Source organism: Loxodonta africana, chromosome 9, assembly GCF_030014295.1.
Source record: "Loxodonta africana isolate mLoxAfr1 chromosome 9, mLoxAfr1.hap2, whole genome shotgun sequence".
NCBI lineage: Eukaryota > Metazoa > Chordata > Mammalia > Proboscidea > Elephantidae > Loxodonta > Loxodonta africana.
In genome coordinates this window covers 81966517-81982991 of record NC_087350.1, presented here as the reverse complement: position 1 = coordinate 81982991, position 16475 = coordinate 81966517, and the positions used below count along the sequence as shown (strand labels likewise).

Below are 16475 nucleotides of genomic sequence, written 5' to 3'. Positions count from 1 at the left end.
AATAAGGGCCGGGATTTGAGCAAGCCTCATTCCTGCTACTTTTCTGTAAGTCTGACCCGGAGTGCTTCACTAGTCATGAAGACTCAAATCTACAGGCAACCACTCCTTTAATCACAAGATGGGGCTCCTCAGTGTTTCTCACTCACTCAGACTATAGTTAAGAGGGATCATACCTGTGGATGTTATCCCCCCTCCCCTTTATGGTATAAATCTTTATATATTTAAGACACGGATCCAAAGTTGTAGGAGAGGTTTATTGGCATCACAGGGTCCTTTTTCCCCTTCCCCATCCAAGCATCCAGGCCCGGGGTCCTTGGTCAGTTGATTGGTTGGTTCATCCGGGAGGCCACAGGAGCTGTCGGCCCCCAAGTACATGAATGTGCAGGTGATAAACAGATTGTGCGCCCAGCTTCCCATCGTTGATTACTGAAAGGGAGCTTGGGGTTAGGATGTCAAAAACTGAAGATCATATTAAAGGGTAGGTATGAGAATTCATAGGTTAGGGGCTCAAGGGCCAAAAGTTACGCACCAAGCCGGTATCCATCTGCCAGGCCCTCAGCCTTTGCTATCTTCTTGGCCACAAGGAGGAGGTGTCCTAGAAGCTACAGGGAGAGGGAGGGAGCCAGGTGGCTTCATTCACAAGGAACAAAATCTCCAGCTGGTCCAGGGCCTCCCCAGCCAAACCGTGGCCCCGTTCTTCCCACCTGCTGATCCTCCTCTTCAGCCTGGCTGATCCGAGGAATGGGCTTCTTAGGAATGACCAGGAAGTGCACAGGAGCCTGAGGGGCCACATCACGGAACACAAGGCACTGGAGGTTGGAGGAAGGACTTATCAGGCAGTGACAGGCCAGATGCCACCATGTTACTTCATTAGGCAGGACTGTATCTTTGAGGGGTTACCTATGAAATTCCTGGGGGGATGTGTCCTAAGGGCATCCCACCTGATGGTCTTCATATAGAATGTCAGCTGGGAGGCTTCGGTCCAGGATCCGGGAGAAGATGGTTGGGGCTGCTCCCCCAGGAGCTGCCCGCTGAGCCTTGGCCACTTCGTTTCCATCAGTCACACCTGCGCGTCCTCGGACCTGAAGGTTGGTGAGACATACTCAGAGAAGGATTTGGCAATACCTCTCCCATGTACTAAGGGCCACAGAAGCTGAGCTCTGATAGTCATTAACTTCACCCTTCTAAGAACCTATTAGTGACTCCCACCCAAGGGAAAAGGTGCTGAATTTCAGAGTATCAGCAACAGAGGTGGGGCCAGATGGTGCTGGGCCTAGCTACGTAACAGGAAATATTTCAGTGAAGGATTCAGCAGTGCAACTGATTCCTGCTCCTAACCTGTCTAGGGGACCTAGCACTGTCAGGGGAAAAGGATCCATAATGAGAAATCCAGAGGCTCAGGTCCCAGTTCCTATTTTACCACTGAATTACCTCAGATAAATACCTTCTCTTCAAACAAACAACAAAAGAATGGTTTGCATCATCTCTTAAATCCACTCAGAGCTCTTTCCATTTACTCTTACCTTGTTAATAAGTTTTCACTTATTTCCATTATTTGCTTTCTGATCTTTAAGCCTTGTCACCTATTTTATTCAGATTTTAATACAACTGCCCTGTTTGTCACGAGTTGATCCGTCATCTGGGTGTTATGTCTGACCTCCTACTGTGGATTGCAACTCCTGTCAGGCCCTGGAGTCAGTGGAGGGAAAATGTCACCTAAGTGAACTCAGCTCCCTCAGCCCCAGGGAATCGGGGGAAGGAAGTCCCAGGTGTCCATCGCTCAGAAGAGACTGAATTCATGAGTCACTTTGGGGAAGGGGGCAGGGTACAGGATGAATTAGACTTCTCTGACCCTCGAGTCGCTCTGGCAAGTCGCTGGGGAAGATGAAGGGTTAACACTAGTGCTCATTAGAAGGCCCGGGTCCTGAAGACAGTAGAAGGCTGGCTCCGAAAAGGGGAAGCTCATTTCCTGCAGGGGGCATCAAGTAGGCTGCCCAGAGCAGGCATCGGGTCAGCTGGGCTCCAAGCCGGAGGTGATACCAGCCGCTGCAGTGACCCTGTCCTGATCTCGGGTCTGTGCAGGGCATCGGTCACCTCCAGTTCGCGTCTCTCGCGGAGAGGGTGCCGCGACCTTCAGTCCGACCTTATCGCACAACCGCAGAGCCTGCGCCTCGGTAGAGGCAGACGCCACAGCCGTGCGCTCGGGCTCCGGCCCCGCGAGGCCGCAGAGCTGTGCATGCCTTTGGGATCACGACCCTGGAGGGCGCCAGAGCCCACGGGACACCCTCCCCGCTCCTGCGGCCACTTCTCACCTGCGCCCCCTGCGACCCCGCGGCCGCCACCGCCCTGCGCGCTACGCGCAGCCCGGCGGCCAGCACAAAGGCCGCCGCCATCTTCCCCTCAGCCACCGCGGGAAGTTTTCGCCTAGGCCAGTACTCTAGGCCGGTTCGAGGTGGGGCTGGACGCCACAGGCTGCGTCGGGGCTACCGGGGGAGCGGGTGAGGAGCGGCCATTGGCTCCGCCAGCGCCCAGGAACAGCCCTGCCATCCCATTGGGTTGTGCTCCTAGGCGCTAAGTGCCGCCGAGAGGGTGGCACTATTAACTCCATTGACTCCTCAGCTACGTCAGAGGCGGGAGCTTTTCATCCCATTGGCGGCTTTTGCCAGGCCGAGAGTGATTTTTCCACTAGTCAGGGTGAAAGTTGTTTTTCCATTGGATCCCCTAAATAGTTTCACGCCATTGGAATGATTAAGAGACCCAGAGGTGGGGTTTCCTCCCAATTGGATCTGATACAGAACACGGGTTCTGCTTAGATTGAGGCTTCCCAGGTCTAGCCCCTACTGGTGGACTCTGGGGACGGGGGCGGGTTCGGTCATCTGCCACACAAAGCGCTAAAATATTTTAGATTCTTCCACCGCATTGGTCAAGAGGAGGGAGGGGTTCGGAGGTAACTTAGCGTTTATTGGCTCCAGGGAATTCCCGCTAACCCCTGGAGCCAAGGCCCTAGGAGTCCCGGAAGGAGGAGGGCGAGTGGAGGACAGGGGACTGGCTGGGCTGAAGGTGAACTGAGTCAGAGTTCTTTTTTTTCCATCCTACGGGTGGGGTCGACGTCTAAAAGTTGTACTTGTCAGATAGCCACCATTTGCACACAAGGGCAGTTTCAGCCTCATGAGCTTTCTACGATTTTAACTTACCGCTTGATCTGAGGGCAATTCTGCCTTAATTTCATGTTCTCGTTAACGCATTCACTCCAAAGATTAAGGATTCTGCAGTTGTAGGGCTGTTTTTTTTTTTTTTAATTGGGAGGGGGTGTTCTATTTTTGCCTCACTACTAAATAAGCAAAAGAATGTATCTAATGTTCTTTCCTAATCAGAAGTTAGCTCAGTGCCTGGTATTTTCAGTGAAATACATCATGGACATAGGTCAGAAGCATATTTCCCTGTGGTGGAATATATATTTTTGACATAACAAACATGGGGTCACAAAATGCTAATATACTCAGACACCACAGAAGTTGAACTCTGAGGTTAAGCACATAGGACAGGATACCACTGTATCTTTAGTGGCCTGACCCATGTAGGTGCACAATCATTATTTGTTGAATAATTAACATTTGATGTTTTTCCTTTCATAATATACAATGCATATGTATTACATATTATGTTTATTCTCTATGCCCCACAGACTTTCCAAGGAGCGCCTGGTGGATTCGAACTGCCGACCTTTTTGGTTAGCAGCCACTCAACCACTACGCCACCAAAATTTCCTATTATTGATTAGTCTATGTAAATATACTTTATAATGGCTACATAATATTTCCTTTAGTGAGTTTATCACAGTAACCATTACTGTTGATTATTAGTTGGGTTATGTTTAGGTGAATTATCATAGTGCTAACTGCATATAGGAGCCCCCCCCCCTTTTTTTTTTAACTGCATATAGGAGCCCTGGTGGTATAGTGGTTGAGAGCTTGGCTGCTAACCAAAAGGCTGGCAGTTTGAATCCACCAGCTGCTCCTTGGAAGCCCAATGGGGCAGGTCTACTCTGTCCTACAGGGTCACTATGAGTCAGAATCGACTCGATGACAATGGGCTTTTTTTTGTTGTTGTTAACTGCATATAACCAGTGATTAGCTCTTTGCTTCTGGAGATAGTACAATCTCTTTTCGTATAGCTGTATTATTGTTAGAAAGTCCTTTCTCCCTGAAGGGCAGACATTTGACCCTGTGACTTCCCCCAGGGATCCTAGAAGTCAGGCTGTAGTCATTCCTTCGGAAGGATAGAGGGCCTCCCTAAATATAAGTAAATGTAGACTGGCCTTTTCTCTGTGTTTCAGAGACCAAAACTTTTTGTGGTGTCTCTGGGATAGCAGGACCCCCTGGAGCTCGCGTGGAGAAAGGTAGCTGAGATGTAGGACGAGGTAGGAAACCAGCCAAGAGGGGTAGATGAGTACAAAGCACTTGAAATTAAGATTAAGGTAATTGGTTATTTCTTTGGGTTCTCATAGAGAGCAGGTAGCAAACAGATTATTCCTGATTTACAGATCTGAAAACTGAGGATCAGAGAGGGAAAGTGACTTGCCTAGGGTCACAAAGCCCATTGGACTTTATACCAGTCTGATTCTGATTTTGTGTCAGAATCTCATACTCCTCGTAAAAGTTATCTATGGACTTCCTAGTCACTCTCCTACATTCACTGATCTTGGCCCCTGAGTCATAGTCTTCTCTATGTGAAGCGCTTCTCATCACCTGTAGCTGCTCTCATCTGAAAGCTTCAGTGCTCTGCAGACTGACCACTGTCTCCTGAGCTTATATCTCTCCCATTACCAACTGGACTTCATTTCCTTGACTATTCCTTTTTTCAATCTGTCAATTATTTCCTGGCCTCCTTTTTTTCCCTGTCTGCATGGTCAGCTCCCTCATCATCTCATGCTGCCTTTTACTGCCTTATTATCCTGATCATCCCTGACACCCACCACCACTCATTAATCTAAACATTTTGCTTCTCTGCTCTTCTAACTAGGTTCCTGCTTCCAACCATACCTTAAGCCTCAACCACCCACCGATAAGGTTTTTCTCCCATCCCTCACATTAGCCTTTCCAAGTCTTCACCTCTCCCTTCTTACCTCCTATTCCCCAGTCTTGTCCCTCTCCTCCCCTACCAGCAATTGACCTCGTCTCCTATTTTCACGGGATATAGAAGCCATCACAAAGAACTTCCACAACATCCTGCTCCCTGAAGCTCATTGAAGCCCCTATCCTTTCTTTCTTTCTCTTGGTCTTAGGAAGTAGTGTTTTTCCTGTCCAGAGTGAATCTCTTCACCCATGCCTTGACCTCCTCCCCTCACTCCATCTCTGGGATCTCATTTCATCAGGCATCTCTCTCTTCTGCATCCTTCAAGGTCTTTTTTCTCTACTGGCCCCTTTCCCTGAGTCTATAAAGTCTTTTCCTTCCTAGAAAAAATGTTTCCTTGACCCCATGTCTTCTTCCAGATATTGTCTGACTTCTCTTCTGCTCTTCTTGTCCAGGCTTCTTAAAGAGATGCTTCCAGACTCATTGCTGTTTAGTTTCTGCCTCCACCGCGCCACTGAAACCATGGCCTCTGGAGTCCTCAAAGACGTTCTAATTGCAAAATCCAGTGGGTACTTTTCAGTCTTTATCTTACTGGATCCCTCAGCTGCATCTGACATCACTGACGATTCTATCCTTGAAACTCTCTCCTCCCTTGGCTTCCCTGAAACCACTCTCTCCTGATGTCAGAGCCAGCAGCTTAAATGTGGTTTTGATGGAGGAAGATGGCTGGATCCAGCCTCTCTGCTGCTTGGTGCTCTCTCCTCCCCCAGTAGGTGCGAGCCCTAAGGTTCCAGGGTGTCTGTCCCTGGGCTGGACTCTACCTGCCCCATACAAAGCCAGGTCAGATTCCAGTGGCTTCCCCTTTATTGCTGACCTGAACCAGGCTCACAAAGGCCTGCTCCAGGTGTTGACAGTATCTGTCCCTGGAGGAGGGAAGAGCAGAGGTGAAAGGGTCAGGTAGGGGGGTCAGATGTGGGGTCAGGCTGGGGGCTATGTGGGCCAGGGAGCCCAGGGGACCCGGGGTGGGAGCTGGAATGGACAGAAGGCCCCTGTGTCTCTAGGGCCTTGAAGTCAGAGTTGTGGAAGATGACTTCTCGAAGGGCGGGCATCTCTGCAAATGGCACATAGTCTGCTCCTGGGGGTGGAAACCAGTGCAGAAATGGGGTATGGGGAAACAGGTGTGTGTGAGGTAATTCTGGAGGGGATGGTTGAGGGTGAGAATGCTTTTTGTCTGCCTGACTACAGGCCTTGGAATGGTCCCCTGTCCCAGGTTGCCCCTCACCGTGAGGCCGCCCTCCTCGTCTCCGTGTCTCCTTAGTCTCAAAGAAAGTCTCATGTTCTTCCCAGCGCCGGTCACAGGCCGCACACAGGAAATTAGACTCAAAGCAGCTGCAGCAACAGCCTGGGACAAGAGGACACCCAAGAAGAATACAGGGAATAGGTGCTTCCCTGTGGGCTGACTACATTCTCATCCCTTCCCACCGACCACAAGCCCAAATCTCTCCTAGCAGCTCTCTATACTCAAACCATCTGCATTTCTATCCCCACCCATGCCTTCCCCTTACACTCCCTTTGCCCTAAAAGGTACCATAGTGCCTGCAGGGATGGGACCCAGTGGCTGTGTGATCTTCATGGCTGTGTTTGCAGCGACATTGGGCCCTCCAGGCCTTGGGGTCGAAGGTGGCCCGTCTAGTGAGCCAGAACTCACCCACCTCCTCTGGACGTGATGGGATAAAGCAGAACATGAGGCAGCGGCACTGACCCACACCACAGGGCACGGATATATCTATGAGAATGAAGATGGGTGGTAGGGTTGGGCCAGCACCTGATGGGGCCTGGCCATACTGCCTTTCTTGGCCAACTCCTTCCCCCACACCAACACATACACACACACACTTTCACATATATCCCAAGATATGACAGAGTACAGTTATCCCTCCATACCCGACAGGGGCTGGTCAGTTCTGCTCTACCTGAGATGATCTGGTGCTCCTTCAACAAGTGTCCACAAAAGCACTTGGACTCATCCCCAATCCGGAAACAGTCCCAGAGGTAATGGGGGCAGCGCCAGCCAATGTAGAGACCTAAGTGTGGAGGAATTAAGTGATAAGGAAATATGAGAAGGAAAAATATACTAACCTCCCCACAATGTGTTCTCACCTATCCCCTTGTGGCGGGGGGTTCACCTCTCCCCCCCAGGTGTATTCATCTCCACCCAGGAGTCCTCACCTCTACCCCTTTAGAGTTTTTCCTCAAGGTTTTCTCATCGCCCCACAAGTGTCTTCAGTTCCCTTCCCACCCCAGGATCTGCTCCATCTCTGCCAGCCTGTCAGAGGCTGAAGCAAGTCTTCAATTTCAGTGCTGGAAGATTATAAATGAAATTTTGTTTGAAGATCAATATGAATCTCACTTGAGTTCTCTGTGACTGTGTGTGGGTCCCATCTCCTCCCCTCCCCACATCAGAGCCCAACTTTGATTTGTTTCCTTGGGGTGTCTAAGGGAAGGCCATGTGTAGAGTAGGTGATAGGGATTGGCTCCTAAGAAGTATGGTTATGTAATGGACTTGAAAAGGAGGAGAAGATTGGGCAGCTTTGGTGGCAGGAAGTAGGAGGAGGGCTTCCCTTCACTTCTGCAGCTTGGTACCTTCTTACTTCCCTTTCCTGTTGCTGGTGGTACTGAAATAGTACCCTCTCAGATGCTAACCAAAAGGTCAGCAGCTTGAATCCACCAGCCGCTCCTTGGAAACCCTATGGGGCAGTTCTACTCTGTCTTATAGGGTCACTATGAGTCGGAATCAACTTGACAAAAGGTTTTTTTTTTTTAACGAACTTAAGAGGGGCTGCCTATGGTTCTCCAAGGGCCAGGAGACAGGTAGGCCAGAAGTCATGGGTAGTGAAAACCAAAAATATAAGTTCACGAGGCTGAGAAAGGAGGCCTGGAAAGGACAGCAAGGCCAAAAAATATCCCTAAGAGCAGGCACCAGCAAAAGGCCAAAACCCCTGAGAGCTATTGAGCAGTGGGATCTGAACTGCCTGGTTTCATGGCCAATCATATCACAAGCAAGGGTGGTGCTGCATAAATGTGGGAGGAAGATTTTCTCATCCTCCATGAGAGCTGAGAGTACTCCTAGCCAGGAATCCTGTATGAGTCCCCATGGAGTGATACATCCAGCTTTAGGACTCTTATTCCCACTTAAAGTCTTAACTGAAATATGCCACCTCTACCAGAAAGCTGTCCCTGACTTCCTCTGTCTAGGGCCCTTCCTTTTGCCTTCCATAGCTGCTTGTGCTATTCTTATCACAGTAGGATGCAGTATAATGATCTGTTCACTTGTATTCCCATTAGTCTGTGAGTTTCTCAAAGGAACTCTATCCTACCTAGCACACGGCCTGGCACAAAATAGCTGCTCAGAGAATGAAGACTGCCCAACTGAAGCAGTGAAGGGGCAGAAGCAATTCCTTCAGGAGGGAAGAGAGACGCAGTACTTTAGGAACCTTTGGAGGCATAATCCTGAGGTTTCGTAAGGAGGATGAGAGAGTTAATGTCTTCTGGTCTTTGACTCTGGCCAGGGCCACAGTCCACAGTTCTGTGCCTAACCGGCAGACTAGGCTTTCTTGTCTTACCCATGGTCTCTCAGGATCTAAAGCCTGTGCAGACGTGGCTTTTGACTTTGCTGTTTGTCTTAATACTGCTGAAAGTCCGTAGTACCAGTGCCCCATTACACCAGGGAGACTTGAATAAGAGGGCAGGGTATAGCAGAGTCACAATGGATGTGGGCGGGGCCCAGGATTCCACTAGAGGAATTTTCAACTCTGTCTAGAGTAGCAGGACAGGTGAAGTACAGAGATGAACGAGAGTCAGTGCTTGTAGGTCAAGGCCTGGCCTGAAGGCCTAGGGGGTCAAGGCCAAGCACTGGAGTGGAACAACGTTCAGATAAAGACTGGAGTTTGAATAGGGAGAGTGGAAACTACTCCTCAGATTATTAACGGTGGCTAAAAAAAAAAAAAAATTTTTTTTTTCAGATTATTAACGGTGGCAGTGCCCTCAAAATGAGACAATTGGCATCTGCCAGTAGATTCCAGAGTGGTGCTGGTAGCTCTCTGCTTTGATTTCAAATCCCCTTCCTGTTATGAGTAGACAAGGACTGGCAAGGGAGGGAGAGAGTATCTGGGATAACATTTTGACTGTAAAACACAGTCCATATGATGATCGCATGATTACATTTGCACAATAACATCTCTTTGCTCTTAGAATGTCTCCATACAGTATTACATGATGTGTCCAGCCCAGACCTCTTTCTGAGCTTCAGACCCACGTAGCCAACTGTCTACTAGACTCTTCCCCAGCATGTTCCACAGGCACTTCAAATGTGTTATCCCTTCAAACCTGGCCCTGTCCTTTGTCCTTCATTCATTCAACAAGTACTTATCAAGCATCTACTCTGTTTTAGGCATTCAATTAATTAATGGCACCATCATCTAATCAGTTATTGAAGCCAAAAACCTAGGTATCATTCTAGGCATTTCCCTCCCTCTCATCCTACACATTACCTTCACAGCATTTCTTGAATCTGTCCACTTCTCTCCACTTCCACCCATTCACTTCTTACTGGGATCATGACCAAACCCAAACCAAACACACTGCCATAGAGTCAACTCCAACTCATTGCGACTCTATAGGACAGAGTAGAACTGCCACATAGAGTTTCCAAGGAGTACCTGGCGGACTTGAACTGCCGACCTTTGGTTAGCAGCTGTAGCACTTAACCACTATGCCACCAGAGTTTTTGGATCATAACCAGTGTCTCACAATAGTCTTCCTGTCTCTGGTCTTATCTTTCTCCAGTCTACCCTACTGCCAGAGTGATTTTTCAGAAGCACAAATGTGTTCATGTTATTGTCCTATTTAAAATCTTTTAGTGACTCCCAGTTACCCCCAGGATATAATCCCAACTCTGTAGCTTGGCACAGAAATGTCTGCACAGTTCTGAGTTTTCAGAGCTGAGCTGTCCCTTCCTGCTCCCCGCCCCCACACACAACACCCTATGCACAAGGCATACTGTATTGCCTACAGTTTCCTACTGGTGTCTTGTCCTGTCATCTCTCACCTTACCCACTCTTCACCTAACCACCTCTTTGCTACTTGTCTTACAGGTTTCAGCTGGAAGTCACCTCTTCCAAGGCTTATTCCTGAAACCACCAAGATAGGGCGCCACTTTTCTTTGCTTGTGCAGCAGCACTCTGGCTGACCTCTATCATAGTAATTATTAGAATAAATTGTAGTTGTTCCTTTTACTTATTATTACTCTCATTACAATGTAAATTATTTGAGGGATTTTTGTTTTTTCAACCCTTCCCCTGCTGCTTCCACAGCCAGCTCAATGCCTGGCACATAGTTGGTGCTCAATAAATGTTTCATGAATGAATTTAAAGAAAACTCATGTTTGTTGTTGTTTTTGTTAGGTGCTGTCAAGTTGGTTCCAAATCATAGTGACCCTATGTACAACAGAATGAAACACTGCCTGGTCCTGCACCATCCTCACAATTGTTAACTTGAGCCCATTGTTGCGGCCCCTGTATCAATCCATCTTGTTGAGGGTCTTCCTCTTTTCCATGGACTCTCTACCAAGCATGATGTCCTTCTCCAGGGACTGGTCCCTCCTGATAACATGTCCAAATACGTGAGATGAAGTCTCGCCATCCTTGCTTCTAAGGAGCATTCTGGTTATACTTCTTCCAGGACAGATTTGTTCATTCTTCTGGCAGTCCATGGTATATTCGATATTCTTCACTGACACCACAATTCAAAGCATCAATTCTTCTTCGGTCCTCCTTATTCATTGTCCAGCTTTTGCAAGCGTATGAAGTGACTGAAAACACCATTACTTGGGTCAGGCACACCTTAGTCCTTAAAGTGACGTTTTTACTTTTCAACACTTCAAAGAAATCTTTTGCAGCAGATTTGCTTAATGCAATGCATCATTTGGTTTCTTGACTGCTGCCTCCATGGGTGTTGATTGTGTTTCCAAGTAAAATGAAATCCTTGACAACTTCAATCTTTTCTCCATTTATCATGATGTTGCTTACTGGTCCAGTTATGAGGATTTTTGTTTTCGTTATATTGAGGTATAATCCATACTGAAGGCTGTGGTCTTTGATCTTCATAAGTAAGAGCTTCAAGTCCTCTTCACTTTCAGCAAGCAAGGTTGTATCATCTGCATAACGCAGGTTGTTAATGAGTCTTCCTCCAATCCTGATGCCCCCTTCTTCTTCATATAGTCTGGCTTCTCAATTATTTGCTCAGCATACAGAATGAGTAAGTATGGTGAAAGAATACAACCCTGATGCACACCTTTCCTTACTTTAAACCACACAGTATCCCCTTGTTCTGTTTGAATAACTGCCTCTTTGTCCATGTACAGGTTCCTCATGAGCACAATTAAGCCCTGTGGAATTCCCATTCTTTGCAATGTTATTCATAATTTGTTATGATCCACACGGTCGAATGCCTTTGTATAGTCAATAAAACACAGGTAAACATCTTTCTGATATTCTCTGCATTCAGCCGAGAGCTATCTGACATCAGCAATGATATCCCTCATTCCACATCCTCTTCTGAATCTAGCTTGAATTTCTGGCCGTTCTCTGTCAATGTACTGCTACAACTGCTTTTGAATAATCTCCAGCAAAATTTTACTTGTGTGTGATATTAATAATGTTGTTCAATAATTTTTTGCATTCTGTTGGATGATCTTTCTTTGGAATGGGCACAAATATGGATCTCTTCCAATCGGTTGGCCAGGTAGCTGTCCTCCAGATTTCTTGACATAGATGAGTGAGCACTTCCAGTGCAGTATCTGTTTGTTGAAACATCTCTGTTGGTATTCTGTCAATTCCTGGAGCTTATGTTACACTTGATTTTTCTCTACACAAAACATATACTATTATGGAGTTCCTACTCTCCAGGGACTCAAGATTCACATATCACCCCACATATCTTTGTTCAGGATTGAACAACACTTGAGTTTCTGTATAAAACTGCCTGTTTAAACAAGCAAACAAGAAATTTGTTGAGAAGAATAAGGAATGCAGTGTTCTTCAAGAGTGAGGAGTAGATAGGTTCTGACAGTGAGAGAACTGAGCAAACTCTGCATTTGCAAGAAGAATAAGAGTGACAAAAGATGCTAAAATAAGCAAACAAAGCCATCTCAATGCCTGAATTGAGAATGAAAGATGAATGTGACCACCATTATTTTCTTGGCCAGGAATAGAGGAGTGAGGGTCTCTGTATGGGAATGGGGAAAGTAACTTACATAGAGGAGCGATAAAGATATAATTAACTAGTTTTTGTGTCTTAGGCTCATCGAGTTTAGCTCTTTTCTCAACACAGGGGAAGGGAAGTACGAAAGACCAACATAAATGTAGTGACATCTATTGAATTCAGTTTAGAAACCCCAGTGTCCTCATAGCAGGTTGGGGTGGTCCTTTTCTTGAAGGTAATCTCTACAGATAGGAAGTTTGGTATCACAGGTACACATGGTCACAGACAGGATGGCAAGTGTTTACACAGTTCATCTGTACGCCTTTTACATAAAGCCAAAAACAAACAAACCTGTTGCTGTAGAGTCGATTATGACTCATAGTGACCCTATAGGACAGAGTAGAATTGCCTCATAGGGTTTCCAGGGAGCATCTGGTGGATTTGAACTGCCGACCTTTTGATTAGCAGCCATAGCTCTTAATTGCTACACCACCAGGGTTTCTACCTTTTTACATATTACCCACTGCTGTCGAGTCGATTCCGACTCATAGCGACCCCACAGAGGCATACATATGTACAGCATGTCATGAACAGAACTGTCAAGAGTACTGGTCCTGCACTGAAGCAGGAATCAGCAAGGCTAGAAGACATGGCTCTTCTTTCTGGTGAGGAAACCTAAAGCTTTTGCGTATCCAGGCATGAATGAAAAACTTTTAATGGAGTTCCACCAAGGGGGCCAAGGTCTTTTGCCATGTCATAGCAACAAGTCTCCTGGGACTGTCCAGGGTCCTGGGCCAAACTCTGCCTTAGAGTCTTCTTTGTGCAGGCTATCAGGGTCCTAGAGCTGGAGCTGGCTTGTGACTTTTCTGTTTTTAACAACTTTGGGTTAAACATCTTTCTCTACCTGGGCTTTATATTAATATCCCAATATCCCTACTTTTTGTCCGCATCCACCCTGCCATTCTGAGTATGTGGAATTACTGTTTCTACAAGGGACAGCTATCCATTAAATGAGTAGGTTCCAAGATTCTGTTGGATTGGAGGCGGAGGATGGCCATAGGTCTGTCACAGGCCTCTGCAATGCTGCCTGGACTTACCTGTCTGGATGGCGCTCAGGGCTGCATGCTTCTCCCATTGGAAAAGATGATTCACCTGAGCACCAAACTGTTCTCTGTGCTTCGCCTTAGGCACTTCCACCAGCTCTGCCTGCTTAGCGGGCACTACTGGGCGGACAGTGTAACCTGGGGAGGGAGGGACTGAATAATCAGGGGGAAATGTGGAGGCCCTAAAACTAAGGGAAGGGGCTTTGTAAAAGAATAACCCTTCTTCTAGGGCATGAGAAGGGCAATGATAACAGGAGAAAGGGCAGGAGCAATTACGGCTAGCTGCTTTCTTCCTCTTCTTGCCCGGCTGGTGTCCAGGTTGGGGTGTGTGAGCGGTGTTGTCATTGGCAACCACCCTTTCCTTGTCCTCTTCTGCTTCTTCCTTCTGCCCTGCAGATGTGTCCTTGTAAGCCTGCGCTGAATGGCCTGAAAGGGAGTGCTTTTTAAGGATCTCAGGTTCAGGAGCCTCCAGGGTGGACTTCCTTGCCCTTGGGACCTCATTAAATGAGGACTCAGAGTAGAGGTCTTCCCTCAGGGCATCACCTTCAGAGGAAGATGCAGAGACATGGTCTTCTGATAAGGGATTAGAAGAAAGGTCTCTCTCTGGGCCTTTAGAGATATGAGACTCCACTGGGGCCTCATAAATGGGGGTTTTTGGAGAGGTCTCAGAGATGGAATGTTCTAAAGAGGCTTCAGAGGCGTGGGCCTCTGAAAGGGTCTCAGAAGTATGGGTCCCTAAAGGGGTCTTTGAAGTGAGTGGCACCAAAGGGGACTTGGAGATATGGGGTTCTAAAGGGGCCTCAGAGATGGAAGGCGCCAAAGGATCTTCAGAGATAGGGGGCTCCTGCGAGTCCTCAGTAGAGGAGTTCTTTGAAGAGGGGTGTTCCTCTGTATCCATGGTGGTATGAGGCTCTTCTGTAACCTCGTCTGCCTCCATCTAGTGGTAGAATAGGGTACAGACTTTATTATGTTGAAGTTGGAGAGTCTGAGTCCAGGGTTCACAATGGGTTGTGGAATTAGGATAAAGTGCTCTTTGCACCTGAGAGACAAGAGGGAAGAAAGATAAGCTCTGGATCTCAGAGTATGATGCCAGGTGGGTCACCCGTATGCTAGAGTCCATGTGGCATGCTGCTATGGTTTGTGAGAGAGCTGGAACTTAAAGATGGAAAGGCTGAAGCAGTCAGAATTCCATCAGTAGATGGTAGCAGGAGACCAGGGGGGAGCCTGAACATAGCAACTTGGCCAGTCCATATCTTAGGAGCTTGGAGGTCAGGCTGTGGAGCTCCAGGGACCGGGACTACCAAGTCAAAGTGGGGAAGAGTTACTTGGGTGTTGGCTCCAGAGCATGCAGGAGGATGCCATGATGCATAATGCACGGCCCTGCCCGCAATCTGGGTTTGTCTAGGGACCACATACCACCCTCCCCTGATGATGTCATTCATGTTCAAGGATTCAGCTACTTCCAGCTGTGTGCTGATGACTCCTAAATCCATACTTCCAGCCCAGACCTTTTTAGACCCCTGAACTTTTTGCTCACATCCAGCTGTCTGCTAGACATCTCTAACTGGATGTCCCAGAAGGCATCAAAACTGAACTCTGGGAATTATTCTAGCCTCCTCCTTTTTCTTCAGCCCTCATCTTCAAGTAGGTAATAAGAACTGTAATTCTTATCTCCTAAATATTCCCAGAATCCATTCTATCCTCTCCCTTGTTCCCAATTTTGTTCACGTCCTTTCATCATTTTCTGCCTGGACTGTGTAATATCCCCCCATTTCCCACATACAAATCCACTCATCCATTCATTTTTGTAACTTACACTTTTACTTAGGCACGGCACTAAGCACTGGACTCAGTTGAAAATCTGGGAGAGAGACAGGTTAAACAATGACAATGTGAATGGGTTGGTATTGTGTTGGGGTAAACTCAGGATGCTGTAGGGAGGGGGTGTGCCTAATTTATCCTGAAAGGATGTCCAAAAAAAGAACGACCCAACTAAGATCTTTCTAAAATGCAAACTTGACACTTTTATTCCTCTGCCTAAAAACATTAGGTGACTCAACCTAAAGGATTAAGTCCAAATATCTCGGCCTGGCGTTTGAGGCCTGTCATCATTTGCAACACAGCCTGAGGATTCCAGTGTTAACTTTCCCCACTGCCCACTTTTCCCTATGCATCAGAGATACAAGATATATCACTCCTTAAACTCACCAGAGCCTTTCCAAAAGGAAATTTGGAAAGGAAACTAGGGGAAGAGGTAGAATGATGGGGAAGAGGATGACCAGAGGTTCAGCAAGAGGAAAAAGAAATCTGAGGGCAGAGAACCAGAAAATGGGAGGAGAGGAGGGAACTAGGCAGAAAGACGTGGTGGAGGGGAGGGTAACGATGGAAAGTAGAGAATGGGAGGGGTTGGACTGGCTGGTGGGGAGGGACAGAGGGTATTCGGAGGGAATGGGATGAAGGTTTCAGGGAGGGACGACATACCCCTGGGCTTTGGCTCGGCTGCGACCAGTCCTTGAGTCAGGATCTCACGTGAGGATGGAAGAGGGAAGTGCTGGCCGGAGGGAGGGAAGGCTCTCGGCTGTGGCTGAGCCCTGGCTGCAGGCGCTGAGTGGAAGAGGCCTTGACTGCAAGTCTACGACCTGGGGAAGAGACCTGCAGAACTTCGCTAAGGAGCTCTGGCTATATGTGAGGAAAAATGGGGAAGGGGAAGGGTGGGGGGGGGGGATCCAGGGTCAGTGAGGTAGGGGATTGACTGAAGTCTCTGGAACCCTAGTCGGGAGAGGAGGGATCCGTAGCCAGGGCAACCGGAACGCTCAGTAGTGTCCATGGCAACAGCAGCCTGGTCATCTCCTCGGTGGGAGAGGTCTCTAGAGGGGACTACATTGGGCCCGGAGAGGACGAACCCAGAAAAAGTTCACTTTTGAAAAGGAGAGTTTTGAGGAATCTCTGGGTAAGATCTGCGGAGATCTGTGAGGAGGTCTGCGGGGTGTCTGGGTTCATGAAGGTCCCCGTGGGGTTCCTATATCTGTGGGGAGGTCA

General features: G+C 47.8%; 3 protein-coding genes across 3 annotated transcripts in view; 1 reads left to right on the top strand and 2 right to left on the bottom strand.

Moving 5' to 3' along the window:
• Nucleotides 1-235: 235 nt before the first annotated feature.
• HINT2 (histidine triad nucleotide binding protein 2) lies at nucleotides 236-2578 on the bottom strand. Its single transcript, XM_003407288.4, has 5 exons — nucleotides 2313-2578; nucleotides 942-1082; nucleotides 705-809; nucleotides 530-602; nucleotides 236-426 (listed from the first exon to the last, which is right to left on the bottom strand). Exons 1-5 carry the CDS (start codon nucleotides 2391-2393, stop codon nucleotides 335-337), a joined length of 492 nt encoding a protein of 163 aa, XP_003407336.2. The 5' UTR covers nucleotides 2394-2578; the 3' UTR covers nucleotides 236-334.
• Nucleotides 2579-5865: 3287 nt separating this feature from the next.
• On the bottom strand, nucleotides 5866-16096 carry FAM221B (family with sequence similarity 221 member B). Its single transcript, XM_023545148.2, has 4 exons — nucleotides 13431-16096; nucleotides 7047-7157; nucleotides 6662-6859; nucleotides 5866-6475 (listed from the first exon to the last, which is right to left on the bottom strand). The coding sequence occupies exons 1-4, from the start codon at nucleotides 14371-14373 to the stop codon at nucleotides 6027-6029; spliced, it is 1701 nt and encodes a 566-aa protein (XP_023400916.2). The 5' UTR covers nucleotides 14374-16096; the 3' UTR covers nucleotides 5866-6026.
• Nucleotides 15320-16475, top strand: part of TMEM8B (transmembrane protein 8B) — a 32046-nt gene continuing 30890 nt past the window's right edge. Inside the window, exon 1 of the mRNA XM_064291740.1 lies at nucleotides 15320-16121. The gene's annotated coding sequence lies outside the window, so the exon portion shown is untranslated. The remainder of the gene's footprint in view (nucleotides 16122-16475) is intronic.

Excerpts from the sequence above, each read along its gene's own strand:
- HINT2 (XM_003407288.4), bottom strand. The coding sequence starts at position 2,393 with ATGGCGGCGGCCTTTGTGCTGGCCGCCGGGCTGCGCGTAGCGCGCAGG. Across the intron at positions 810-941 it reads TTCTATATGAAGACCATCAG|TGCCTTGTGTTCCGTGATGT; the intron begins GTGGGATGCCCT and ends TCCAACCTCCAG. Across the intron at positions 427-529 it reads GGCAGATGGATACCGGCTTG|TAATCAACGATGGGAAGCTG; the intron begins GTGCGTAACTTT and ends GCTCCCTTTCAG.
- FAM221B (XM_023545148.2), bottom strand. The coding sequence starts at position 14,373 with ATGGAGGCAGACGAGGTTACAGAAGAGCCTCATACCACCATGGATACA. Across the intron at positions 7,158-13,430 it reads CCTGAGCGCCATCCAGACAG|GTCTCTACATTGGCTGGCGC; the intron begins GTAAGTCCAGGC and ends CTCCACACTTAG. Across the intron at positions 6,476-6,661 it reads CCATCCCTGCAGGCACTATG|GCTGTTGCTGCAGCTGCTTT; the intron begins GTACCTTTTAGG and ends CTCTTGTCCCAG.